The sequence below is a fragment of the Phaseolus vulgaris genome, chromosome 3 (genome assembly GCF_051622355.1).
Source record: "Phaseolus vulgaris cultivar YP4 chromosome 3, ASM5162235v1, whole genome shotgun sequence".
NCBI lineage: Eukaryota > Viridiplantae > Streptophyta > Magnoliopsida > Fabales > Fabaceae > Phaseolus > Phaseolus vulgaris.
In genome coordinates this window covers 5,889,316-5,903,144 of record NC_143500.1, presented here as the reverse complement: position 1 = coordinate 5,903,144, position 13,829 = coordinate 5,889,316, and the positions used below count along the sequence as shown (strand labels likewise).

At 30.9% G+C, this 13,829-nt stretch overlaps 1 protein-coding gene and 1 pseudogene across 3 annotated transcripts; one reads left to right on the top strand and one right to left on the bottom strand.

Annotated features, from left to right (window-relative positions):
- The first annotated feature begins 317 nt into the window (after nucleotides 1-317).
- On the top strand, nucleotides 318-5,034 carry LOC137808834 (putative CoA ligase CCL6; annotated as a pseudogene). Its single transcript, XR_016519843.1, has 15 exons — nucleotides 318-428; nucleotides 530-586; nucleotides 931-979; nucleotides 1,162-1,248; nucleotides 1,873-1,911; nucleotides 1,998-2,092; nucleotides 2,220-2,384; nucleotides 2,846-2,955; nucleotides 3,054-3,142; nucleotides 3,283-3,349; nucleotides 3,422-3,497; nucleotides 3,575-3,692; nucleotides 3,905-4,150; nucleotides 4,231-4,370; nucleotides 4,845-5,034. The product of XR_016519843.1 is annotated as a putative CoA ligase CCL6 (transcript).
- Nucleotides 5,035-5,235: 201 nt separating this feature from the next.
- LOC137806323 (Tetratricopeptide repeat (TPR)-like superfamily protein) lies at nucleotides 5,236-8,051 on the bottom strand. Of its 2 annotated transcripts, none has more exons than XM_068606363.2 (2): nucleotides 7,581-8,051; nucleotides 5,236-7,346 (listed from the first exon to the last, which is right to left on the bottom strand). In XM_068606363.2, the coding sequence occupies exon 2, from the start codon at nucleotides 7,100-7,102 to the stop codon at nucleotides 5,321-5,323; it is 1,782 nt and encodes a 593-aa protein (XP_068462464.1). In that variant the 5' UTR covers nucleotides 7,103-7,346; nucleotides 7,581-8,051; the 3' UTR covers nucleotides 5,236-5,320. The 2 variants fall into 2 exon arrangements, with proteins under 2 accessions (XP_068462464.1, XP_068462463.1); XM_068606362.2 differs by having other exon boundaries at nucleotides 5,236-7,395; nucleotides 7,581-8,005.
- Nucleotides 8,052-13,829: the final 5,778 nt, after the last annotated feature.

Here is a 13,829-nt window from a genome sequence, read left to right as displayed (position 1 = left end):
GTAGGCGTCAAAAAACAGATTCTAAGGTATCAGCTTCATGTATTTTGGTTCCATGCACCATATTTTAGGAACTTTTGAATTAAAATCTCCTATTTGTGTTCAGTGTCCCTTGATTAAAAAGTAACATAACACACTAAATAGTTCTCTCTTCATTGATTGTTAGACTTTTTTATGCTTACATGCCACTTTTTACCTAACTTGGGGGAACATAAAAAGGTATGGAAATGGGAACAAGTTCTCTTGTTATGGATAGCTTTAAGAGTCTAAACTATTGGGGAAAACATAATTTTCCTCAAATTTTTGAAAACATCATGTGAACATTGGAGGCGAATTTACAGGTGGGTTCCTATGCATGGCTTACATATCAAGAGGTTTATGCTGCTGCCTTGAAAATGGGTTCTGCCATGAGGAGCCGTGGTGTCAATCCAGTGAGTTTTCAACATTCCTTGCTCTCTCTCAAGATTATTGCATTGGAATCAGTGAATAATATGAAATTGATAATCTAACTAGTGGTTTTTTAAATCACAAGGGAGATCGTTGTGGCATATATGGCTCCAACTGTCTGGAATGGATCATTGCAATGGAGGTATACCACTTTCTCAGTATCACCATATATTATTCTTCATTTAACAAAGCCTGCTATCTTAGAGTTTAATTCCTGTGCCATAATTTTTTTTCCGTCATTAAGCAATTGAAAATCATCATTAGTGTGACTTTAAATTAGTAATCATAAAAGTCAGCAAACGATTCTGCATAAACATTTGTGATTGAATCACAATGCAAAATTTATTTACACTGTGAGTGCAATACTCACATGGAAAGCTGCACATAAAAGAAGAGAATACTATTAGTCGATATCCTTAGGAAATTAATTGTCTTTGTTAATTATTCCAATGGCGCTTCACTTGATTCAGCTTTGCTGTTTTGCAGGCTTGCAATAGCTGTGCAGTGTCATATGTTCCCTTATATGACACCCTTGGTATGTGTTTCCGACTTAGCAAATGTCTCGGTGTCTTTGCTTTTACTATGTGAAACATTTCCTCTGAAGAACTTGTGGACACAAATTGGAGTATATATCAGCAAGTTTCTCTTGCTCAACACTCATTCACTCTGTCATTCTGCCAGCTAGTAATTGGCAAGACTTGGGTGTATGCTTACCAGATCCTAATGCGGTGGAGTTTATCATAAATCATGCTGAAGTTTCAATTGCATTTGTTCAGGAAAAAAAAGTTCCATCAGTATGTTCGAGTTCTTTGATCACAGTTTTCTTTTATTATTTCTAGATTTTCTAAAACACTGAATTGTTCTATTTTTAATATTACTATATTTGCTTAGTCATCCTGGATTTGGTGTGAGTGTGACAAATAGTTTTGCTGTTTCATTATTTGGTGATATGATATGGCTTTGCTTGAACCTTCAAACTCACTAGGATTATCTTATCTGGTTTTTCCACATATTTGACTCCCTCCAGTAAAAATGCTTGCTATATAAGGATCATCTTTACATTGGTTAACAATTAATTTGCCATATTTTGCATGCAACTTTCAACACATTTCTATCTCGATCAGCTATCAAGTATCGACCAGGTCTTGTCTCCTAAAAAACTATGTGATGAGAACGTCATTAGCATCCTATTTAGAAGAATTGTATATATACATATATATATATATATATAAGCTATTATATGATGTTAATATTAGACACTTGCTTAGAACAGTAATGTAAAGTCAGGTCCATATTTTGAACTTGAAAATATGTCATGCCTACTGCAAGTCCTTTTCAATGCTGTCTTTTACAGAACAAAGTTGTAATTAGCAAGTTATCCATCGAATTCCTTGAAGTTTCCTAATGAACTAACATCTGTTTTCACAGGTTTTGTCTGTCTTGTGCAGTGTTCTTCAAATCTTAAAAGTAGGTGAAGCATTGACGTTTTACTTACTCATAGATTAAGGGTCTTACTGCATTCCATGCTGACCGAGCTCTAATTATTGATGTAGCTATTGTGAGCTTTGGAAGTGTTTCGACCACACAAAAGAAGGAATCTGAGGAGCATGGTGCGTCCTGCTTCTCATGGGGAGAGTTTCTCTTGTTGGTAAGATGTTAAAACTGGTTTTCAATTGCCTATTTGGTGTTCAAAGTCAGAATCATGAGTCATCTTTTCTAAGTATTCAGAGATGTTATTAAGAGTTTAATATCTTCTCTTTTCTTCCTTGTTTTAGGGATGTCTGGATTGGGATTTACCATCCAAAAAGAAGACAGACATTTGTACAATAATGTACACAAGTGGAACAACTGGCGATCCCAAAGGTGTTGTTATTAAGAATCAGGCTTTCATGGCTGAAGTGTTGTCTGTTGACCACATACTTATGTTAACAGACAGAGTGGTAAGAAACGAATTTTCTTGAAGCTTAGTTAGTTTCATGAAATTTAAATATTGACTCTGCGAACTATGCCACCCCAATCTTTCTTTGGCTTCCAAGTTGATAAATGTCTCTATGATTTTCAAACGGCAACTTAATTTCTTAAACCCAATGATGAGAAAATCAAATCACAATCATATTTCAATTAGTAGATGGTGAAATTCTGATATAAGATAAGGTCAGGAAAAAGTAAGTACATTGGCTGTAAAAATTGCCTGGTGGTTCTAAAATCAATTACTTTCCTCACATTATGCTAATGAAAATAATTCTACTCTCATCATTCCTGAGGGAAATTTGGTACTTGTTTTAATCATATTCAAAATTAATACAATGAGAAGATGAGGTTGAGTGTCTAATCTTTGTTGAATTAAAAACTATATTGCTGATAACTGACACTAACAAGACAAATTTTGTAATATTTTCAGGCAGCAGAAGACTATGTGTACTTCTCCTTTCTTCCTCTTGCTCACGTATATGATCAAATAATGGAGATCTATTACATCTCCAATGGCTCATCAATAGGATTTTGACAAGGAATAAGATTTTGATTCACGTCATGGAATTAGTTTTTGGTTCGTTCTTTAAGTGTCCTGTTTTAATTTCCCTTACTGAACTTTCTTGCTGATTCATGCAGGATGTCAGGTTCTTGCTGGAAGATGTTCAGGCACTACAACCAACTATATTTTGTGGTGTTCCTAGAGTTTTTGATCTTATTTGTGCTGGTAAAACAAGAATGCTTCTTATGATCATCTTTGGTTCTGTGACTACCATATTTAAACCAAGAATCATGATCTTAAACAATGTTTTTAAATCCTTATCTTTCTGTGACACTTTATCCAACAAATAAGCTTTTCATTTGAAGGTATCAAAAGCAGACTTTCTTCAGCAGGAGCACTGCAGAGTACACTGTTTCAGTGTGCTTACAACTAGTATGTTTCATCATTAAACTCAAGTGTGAAGTTTTCTGTGCGTGTGTAAACTAATTTGGAGTCTAATGACAGCAAGTTAAAGTATCTGGAGAAGGGTCTTCCGCAACACAAAGCAGCACCTCTGTAAGATAGGCTTGTGTTTGACAAGGTATAATAAACACTTTAACTTCATGTGTTCTTTTCATAAACTCTGGTTCAAAACTAAAATATAAGTTTCAATGATAGACAAAACAAGCACTGGGTGGACGTGTTCGCATCCTGTTATCTGGAGCTGCTCCTTTGCCTAGGCACGTGGAAGAGTTCATGAGGGTCACTAGTGGATCTACATTATCACAAGGACATGGTATGGTATATGAATCTTCTACTATAGAGAAAAATTATATCAAAGTTTTCTGAATCAAAAGGACTAAATTTTCAGAAAATAATCTGACTAGAAAATAGAAAAAAGGATGGTTCAATCCTATGAAGAATTCTAGCATGATTTTAATATAAGTGTCACATGTTCAGTGTAGATGTGCATGATCATATTAATTTATTATCATTTTGATGTGGCAGGTCTTACTGAAAGTTGTGCTGGGTGTTTCACAGCCATAGGTGATGGGTATTCCATGACAGGAACAGTTGGTGTTCCCATGACAACCATTGAAGCCAGGCTTGAATCTGTGCCAGAGATGGAATATGATGCTCTCTCCAATGTAGCCCGCGGAGAAATTTGTCTCAGAGGAAATACCTTGTTCTCTGGTTATCACTAGCGTGAAGATCTGACCAAAGAGGTTATGGTTGATGGTTGGTTTCACACAGGTAAGCAATGTTGTTCTAGATTCAAAATTCAGTGATTTGTTAATAAGCAAAAGAATTCACATACAAGTACATCATTGCAGGAGACATTGGAGAGTGGCAACCAAATGGAGCCATGAAAATTATTGATAGGAAGAAGAATATCTTTATATTATCTCAAGGAGAATATGTTGCTGTGGAGAATATTGAAAACAAGTATTTGCAATGTCCCCTTATAACATCGGTATGCTTCTGCTTCATTCACTAGGCAGTCATAAAAACTAGAGAAACAATAGTGAGAAATTCATTTTTGTTCAGATACAAGTTTACAAGAAAAGTTCATCTATAGAGTAATACACCTGTTCTCATTTATAAGCAAAAGAAATAATTAAATTCATACTTAATAAAGGGATAAATTAACTGTAATAAATTTTACTAATTCTCCTAATAAGATGCCTTGTTGTTAATATGGTAAAACAGAAAGCACAAATGATATGATAATGGTTAACCAAAAGTTAGACATTAATTAAAGTTAAGGTATTTTATGAAATATATCATCAAATGAAGTAAAAGTAGTTAAAATTTGTTTATATTTAAGAAAAAAGTGTTTTTTTTTCTTTTTCTTATAAATGGGAGTAAAGAGAGTAGCATTAGTACCACAAAGTCTAAATTTATGTGATGCAATATAATGAATAAAAGAAAAGTCTTTCTTATGCAGATTTGGGTGTATGGAAACAGCTTTGAGTCATTCTTGGTGGCTGTTAGGCATACAACATCAAATCACTGTTTCTGCAATCAAACTCCACACATATCTTGACACTCAATTCAGAGTTTATTCATGTATGAATATTTAGTTCAATTTCTACACTTAAGAAGGCAGGTTTCATTGCTCTTGTTGAGGAGAACTAGAGAAGACATTTAATAGAAATAGATAAATTCTGTAGTTTTACATAAGGCAAATAACCCCTTTGCTTACAAAAGGAAAATTTAAATTTACAAACTGAAAAAACAGCAGCAGACAAGTTGCAACTTCAAGATGTACAATCGGAAGCTTCAAGAATGAAATCAAACTTTAAAAGAAACATACACAAAGAAATTGTAGCATCACGTTGACAAGAGAAGCTCAAAATATTCTCCATTTTATTGGTCATAGATAGTAAATAGAAGATGATACAAACAACACATTCAGTTATATCAATTTCTTTCTATGATCTTCTCCAACCGTAAGTCAGGAAAATGAAAACTATCCCTGCTAAATTTACTCACCAAAGAATGAATTGTGCTTTCTTTTAGTCTATATCCTATTCTAAACATGAACTCCAAAACATCCAAAATTTCATCCAACCTATCTTCCTGTGATAGACTGTTAATCAGGTGCTCAAAAGTATGCTCCTGGGGTTTCAGCTTCCAACTCGTCATGTTAAGCAACCACTCCATTCCCTGCAGAGAATATCCTTCTTTGCATAACCCAGTTATAATATAATCATGTGTACTTGCTGTTGGTTCCAAATGTTTATCTTGCATATCCTTCCACAACCTAATTGCACCCTGTGTGTCTCCTTCTTCACATAGTCCCTTAATAAGAGGAGTATAAGAGAAAACTGATGGCTCTAAACCCTGTGCCAGCAGTTCATTTAATAGTTTTGTTGCCCTAACCAGCTCCCCATTCTTGCACAGGCCTTTAATAATAGAATTGTATGTAACCAAATCACGAACAATGCCCTTCTGAAACATTTCTTCAAACAAGCTATGTGCTTCATCTGTTCTTCCATGCAAACATAAACCTGAAATCATTGTGGTATAGGTAACTGTGGTTTCTGCATAACCTCTGCCACGCATATCCTCAAAGATCTTCCTTGCCTCAACAAGATCACCAATCTTAAAATACTGATGCATCATTACATTATAGGTGTATTCATTTGGCCGAAATCCCTTTTTAATCATCTCAAACCACAGCTTCCTGGCCTCCCCGGGCCTTCCCATCTCACATAGACCCTTGATCACTGTTGTGTACATAACCCTGTCTGGGAAATATCCTCTGTCCTTGAGATCATTAAAAACCCGGAAGCCCTCAGAATTCTTCCTCTTCAGGAGTCCATTTATGATTTCTTGATATGTAAAGATATCAGGATTGCATTGCTTGGCAATCATAATATGAAGGATCTCAGATACTCGAGCATATTGTCTCTCCTTACAAAACCCCCTAATAAGTGCAGTGAAAACAACATTATCAGGATGTAAGCCATTTTCCAGAAGTTCCCTAAGAAGTTCATACCCTTTCAAAACTTTGTTTTCTGCACAGAATGTCATTATCAGATATCCAACAGTTTCCACATTAATGCTAGCAACAACACCGGATTCCATCATCTGTTCATATAATGTCCAAACCAGATTAGTCCTCCCAGCCCTCAAACAACTCAACAGAGATGCATTCCAAGTTGTTACAGAGGGGCAAAACCCGACCTGTTTCAACATATCAACTGCATCTTCAACCATTCCAGTCCTGCTGAGACACTGAATGTAACCCTCCAAGGAAGCAGGCTCGGGAGTCAAACCCGGGCAGTCAAGCAATGCTTTTGCTGCTTTGCAGGCTCCAGCATCCACAAGCGCACAGAAAAGGGCATTGTAAGATGCCTGGTCAGGCGAGAAACCACAAGAAGAGCACAGCCAGTGAAAGAAACGGAGGGAGAGCAAGGCATTGTTCTGGTGGTTAAGATAAAGGAGGAAGAAAGAGGGGTCAGAAAAATTGAAAGATGGATACAGGGAAAGAAGGTTGTCCTCCCAACGGGGCTTTGATCGTGTAATCCTACAAATTTCATGGATAAAGTTGCAATCTTTAGCATCGAGGATTTTGGTGGGATGATCATGATAGCCTTGTTTGGTCTCTGAGGTGAGGTTTCGGAATTGGGCAAAGCTTCGGCACAAGAGCGTTACAGAAGAATACAAAGGAGTTCCCCTCACCATTGCCATTGTCATGAGATTGGTACACGCAGCTCAAACAATTAGTATAAGAGGAAGAAACAAGAATCAAAAGAAAAAGCTTGGTGGAGGTTTTCAATGGACCTGAGCTTCAATAGACTAGCCTCTGCCCCCAAACCAATGAACAGGAGGGTGTTATGAGTGTGGAAGGTTACTCGAACTCCTTGCTACCTTCTTATATGAACTTCAGTGTTCAAACACACAAACATTGTAGATTTGTTGTAGCAGAGAGCTGAGAAATCTGCTTCGTAAATTAAAAAACAAATTACAGTTATCAATTATCCATATGCCTGGCAAATCAAAGTCAAAATGAAGCACGCATTTAGTCAGAAAAAAGATCATTTTTCTCAAACTGAATCAAAATAAACATATTCCAAATCAATTAGCATACCCTAATATTATGATTAAGCCCAACAACTTTTTGGACTCTGGACTAGAATGATTAACAAATTGAAATATTAGGGACTCTCAATACCTGAATAATGTTTTACCCAAAAAACATTTGCATCGTAGCAAATTTTGTTCACATAAAAGCGGTGGCTGGAATATGATGCAAGGTTGTCACTCGCTGACTCGTCCGAGTTTACGTTTTCACATGCCCTGCCGAGTTAACTCGGTAGCAAACTCGTTTTTTTAACAAATTCGGCAAAATCGGAGTAAACTCGCGATTCCGGTCCGATTTGGCGAGTTTAACTGGATTCTTTTTAAACCCAAAACGGTGTCGCTCTGAAGGGGGAAAATTAAATGAAACAAACTGAACTTAGGGTTTCATTTTCGTGCCGTTGCCTTTTGCGTCTTCTGTACGTCTTCTTCTGGGAGTGCGGCGGTTGTGGCGATCAAGCGGAGCGGTCGCGCGGTTTGTGCGGTGGTCGCGGGTTGCAGGTGGTTCGTGCGGTGGCTGGGCTTTTTATTGGCTAAGATTGGTATTTAAATATAAAATAAAGATAATTTTTTTCTTAATTTCAATAAGGTTAAATTTGTGATACTTTAATTTAAATAAAAATCAATCAAAACTTTTTATTTTATTTTGAGTGAAGTATCATTTCGCTATACTTTAATTTAAATCAAAATCAATTAATTTTTATTTTATTTTATTTTAGGTGAAGTATTGAGGTAAATTCCCTATCTAGCACTATTTACACTTTTATTTCCTTAACTAGCACTCTTTTGTTTTTATTTCCTTATCTAACACTTTTTTGTTTTTATTTTCCTATCTAGCATCTTTTTATTTTTTATTTCCCTATCTAGCACCATTTCAAAAATAAATTAAAAAATAATAAATTAATTTTTTTTATAATTTTAATTTTGAATGCATTAAAAAATAAATATTTTTAATGTTTAAAATAGTTAGAAATATAATTAATGAATAAAGAAATGTGTTTTTACAAAATAAAAATAAAAAAGTAATAAATTTAAAATGTTTAGTTTAAAAATTATTTTTTTAAGAATGAATAAAATAAAAAATTAAACTCTACAACAACATAAAAGTTGAATATATAAACATAAATTAGTATTTTTTTTTATTATTGATGATGTAATTATGTTAATTTCAAGTAAAAAATACAGGACATAGTTATAAAAAAACAAAGTTAAATAAATATATGAACATAAAAGAACAACATGATCGAAAAAAAATGTTCATATTGTCAAATACGAAGACACACATAAAGAATATGTCCCAACATTACTGGATTGTGCACTTCTCGTCATTAATTATGTTTCATTTCGCACAAACTATTTAATGTACCATTGAAAAAAATATTAAATGAATTATCATCTTTAATTTATTTTCATTTTTATGATCAACATATACTTATTTAGTATCGCCTTATATCTCTTATATTTATCTTATTTGGATTTATTTTTATATCTTTTATCTTAATTTGTTTTGCCTTTATTTTATATCTTTTATGTTTTTAGTTATTATTTTTTTCTACCATACTTTTTTTTTATTGTTGCTATTTTTATTTTCTAAACTTATTTTTTTTTTCATTTTTTACTTCTCATTTTTAAGCATTAAGTGTAACATTTGCATTAGTTTTTTTTAGGATTTTGCATTTAGGATAGACACTTCAATATTACCTATGTATCCACTATTAATTAATACTATTTGACTTTGGTTTTTTTGTAATTATGTCATGTATTTTTTACTTGAAATTAACATGATTACATCATCAATAATAATAAAAATAAATAGTAATTTATGTTTATAGATTCAACTTTTATGTTGTTGTAGGGTTTAATTTTTTATTTTCTTCATTCTTAAAAAAAATAATTTAAACTAAACATTTTAATTTTTTTATTTTATTTTATAAAAACTCATTTCTTTATTCATTAATTATATTTCTAACTATTTTAAACATTAAAAATATTTATTTTTTAATGCATTCAATATTAAAATTATCAAAACATAAATAAATTATTATTTATTTATTTATTTTTGAAATGGTGCTAGATAGAGAAATAAAGAATAAAAGGGTGTTAGATAGGGAAATAAAAACAAAAGGGTGCTAGATAGGGAAATAAAAACAAAAGGGTGCTAGTTAGGGAAATAAAAGTCTAAATAGTGCTAGATAGGGAATTTACCCGAAGTATTAGGTCCTTAATATTTGTTTAATTAATTTTGACAAAAAATTGGTAATATTTAATTTTGTAAAAAAAAATATCCGCTGTCAAGTTGTTCATTACAATATTAATTATGTTAAAGTGACAACTTTTTATCAATTTTGTTTGACATATTTTGTCATTCAGCAAGTTAAAAAGATAAAAAAAAAGTGAAAATAATATTTTTTTTTTTGTCCATTAAAAATTATAAATATTAGTTTGTTTCTCATTTTATTATTTTCCATTCAGAATATTGTTAATGAAGGATGAAGCAAATACAAATAATATGTAAGAAATAAAATAGAAAATATATTATTGTCCAATGTTAGAAATGTAGTTTTATAAGACTCAATCAAGTAACTTTCAAGTATCATAGACGTGCATCGAATCCAATTTTAAAATGGGAAAAAAAATAGAAAATTGCACTTGCTCTCTTCTTTGTGTTAATATGCATAAAATTTATTATCGTATCTTGATTTTTTTTAAGTCAAAATATATAAGTCATTTTTTTTAAATATCAAATTACTTTTATACATAAAAAAACAAATAAGTAACTCCTAGAAAAGAAGAAAAATACATAAAAATATATTACCCAACTTTCCCATATCTTATAAAAAAAAAAATACATTACCCAACTTTCGTGTATCTTATAAAAAAAAATTATGAAAAATATTGGAGCATTCAGGGCTTCTTTTAATTCTTTAGTTATCCTATTGTATATAAATTGGAAATTAACTGTGTTTTCTCCATAATCATAGACACTATATTGTTATTATTAATATAATAATAGGTATTTCTTTAATTAATACATTTCAAAATTTATTTTCATAAGATTGAATTCTAACTGTTAAACTTTGAAAATAAATTTTAGATATATTTTGAATCATCCTAACTCTCAATATGGTATTTTATCTTTTTTTATAAACATAAAAAATACATATTATCATCATCATCATCATCTTATTTTCTATTATTAAGACTCAGATCAAACAAGCCTATTGTTTTAATTGCTACTTAATAAAAACTCCCAAACTTCTTCTTCATCTCCTCTATTGCAACCTTCACAGCATCATGTTTTAATTATGTTATAAATTAATCCTGTATCAATTCACTTTTTAACAATTTAACAAATTAAATAATTAAATTATTTTAACTATGTTTAATTAACTTACTTTATCAACAATAAAAATAAAAGTTCATCTCTTGAAATGATTCACTTAGATTTTTTTAACCGATAAGAATTACATTTGTTATTACATACAACTATTGAACATGGGTTAGGTTCTTAAATCATAAGAATAAGTCTTTCAAAATATTCTTTTTATAAAAATATTCAAAAATAAAATTGCTACTTTCAAAAGTTACTTGACAAAGTTACCATGACCACCGAAAATTTATAAATTAACAAATTCAAAAGTTTGTGTGATAATAGTTATATAAAGATTGAACACAGTTTATAAATGAACAAATTCAAAAGTTTTTGAGATGATAGTTATATAAGAACTGAACACAGTTTGATACAAAAATGTCAACATAAGTTCTCATAAAAATAAGATAATCTGCATGCAACATTACTATATTATAAGTTATAACAATTTTTATCTAATGAAGTAGTCTTTTTTACAAGATGTTACTGGTGTTTGAAAGAGTTGCACTATGTTGTGTCATATTCTCAAATTTCTTGTTGAGGTTGAGGTTACATGGTGTTGCACTCAATACCCTGCATAGACAGAAAGACCTCACACTCCAATAATTTGTCATCTATGTACTCATTTTTTTTTAATGATAAAAAGCATTATAAAGACTAACATTTGCACTTCTCCAAAAATCGAGTCAATGATGTCTTGCGAGCCTGTGGCAAGCTGCATAAAATGGTAAAAGATGTCAACTTCATTCATCAAACCTTCTGATTGTAGAGTCACTAAATACAAACACTTGTAATGATCAAACACAAATAACTTTGGACAACAGAGAAGCAGAGAGATGCATCCCTTGTTTACTACAAATTTAATTTATCTTACCACAAACCAATTGATGAGTCCTTGGATATGCAATAGGTCTCCATTATTTGGTCATATACATATATACTCCATAACCTCCCTTCCATTTCTGCCTTCCATTTCTGAGGTTGAGCTTCATCAACAACACCTAACAACTTAAAACAAGTGCACATGCATAGCTAAATGTGTATAAAAAGTTTATAGTCAGGAAAACTGAACAGAAAATTGTTCATATTATGATAACAGAGTCCATAACAACAAAGTCTAGAGTTCATAACATAAATACATAAAAGAGATAACGGATTCAGCTCATAGATTAAAACATAAAAAATAAAAAAGAGTTTGAAACACAAAACATAAGAGTAACTAGGGACGGTGGACATCTCTAAATACTTTTTCGATCATATCCAACTCAATTTGAAGAGCTCTTGTCTTTGCATGAAGCATCTCCCTCTGCTCTTCAATAACCCTCTCTCATTGTCAGTTCTTCTTTATCAACACTTACTAATTTCATATGCAAAGTCACTATTGTAACTTTAATGTATTATGAATAAAATCATTATCCATGTTTATATACTTAGTGAGTGTTACAATATAAATTTTTAATTGAAATTGTTCTTATGGGTTCGACACTTGTACTTCAAAGCATTAAACTACAATTGAAACCAACACCTACCCACTCTTGTATGAACATATTTTGGAAGATTTACGACATCCTTAATTTATTAGAGTTAAATGAAAAAATAAAAATTAAATTAATGTATTTATTAGGAGTTTTATGAAATAGAATAGAATAAATAAATAATAGAAAAAAAGTATGAAGCACTTTTTTTTAAATATGGGATATTGGAAATGGTGAATACATGAGAAATTTTTTTATTTATTGAAGTCAACATCATTTTCATGCATCATTGCATTTCAAGACCACCTTCAAATTTGTTTCCTTGAGAACTTATGCATTTTGCAACTCCATAATTACTAACTACACTCCATTTAAAGAAAAAAAAAAAAAAAACACTACATCACCATTGTTTATCGTGCTACATTCTTTGAGAAGAAGAATAATACATAGAGAGTGAGTTGTCCTGAAAAATTATTTTGAAAGGTATTACTTACATTGTGAAAAGTTTATTCTAGAAATTATGTTGTAAAAAGTATCATACTTCTTTACTTCTTTTAAAGGGGTTGTTCCAAAAATTCTAGTATGAAAACTTTGTTTTAAAATGTATTTCACTTGTTCTTGAAATCTTGTTCTAGAAATCTTATTGTAGAAATCTTATTGTAGAAATCTTGTTCCAGACCTTCTATTCTAGAAATCATGTTTTGGAAATTATATAAAGCTTGTTTTAGAATATTTCTAGAACATGTAATGGAAGTCATTTTTAGAAAGGGTAAAATGATAATTTTAAATTGTTTAGAACTAGAGTTAATAATTATAGGGGTGTAGGAAGAAAATTTCTTCCTTGAGTTATTGGTATTATTTGGCCCACTCTATTATTTGTAACTTGGTTATGTCTTCATTTTCAAACTTTTATTTCCTAGATCTAATATTTCTTTCTGCACCCTTTATATTTATAAATAAGTAACTTATCTTTTATTAGTGAGAACTTTAATCAAACAAAAACATGTTTAAAACTAGAAGACGTTCTCCGTTTTAATTTTTGGATTAAAATTTTCTAGTATATTTAAGGTTTCAAAATAATTTTAATATATTAAAAACCAAAACATTATATTTAATTTTTTAATTATATATAATAAAAATTATTTTCTAAAAATTTAGTCATTCTCTAATTATATATAGAAAAATATATTTTATAAAAACTTATTCAGTTAAAATAATATTTTATAAAAAATTGATTTTTTGTAATTATATATATAAAAAAGTTTTAAATTGTAATGCGTGTACTAATAAGTTGGCTAATTTATGATTTATTCACATATAATCATTTCATTGGTATAATAGACTTCCATTCAGTATGTTCTTAGAATTCTTTATGAATAGATATAGTTTACCAATGTATCATTTTTGTTAACATATGAGTTTTGGCCTAGTCTCTCATATTTTTATATTTTATATTTTTATTTTTTAATAATTTTTTTTCATGTGATGACAGATGATT

What these genes read in the sequence shown, in the direction of transcription:
- LOC137806323 (XM_068606363.2), bottom strand. Translation starts at nt 7,102, where the DNA reads ATGACAATGGCAATGGTGAGGGGAACTCCTTTGTATTCTTCTGTAACG.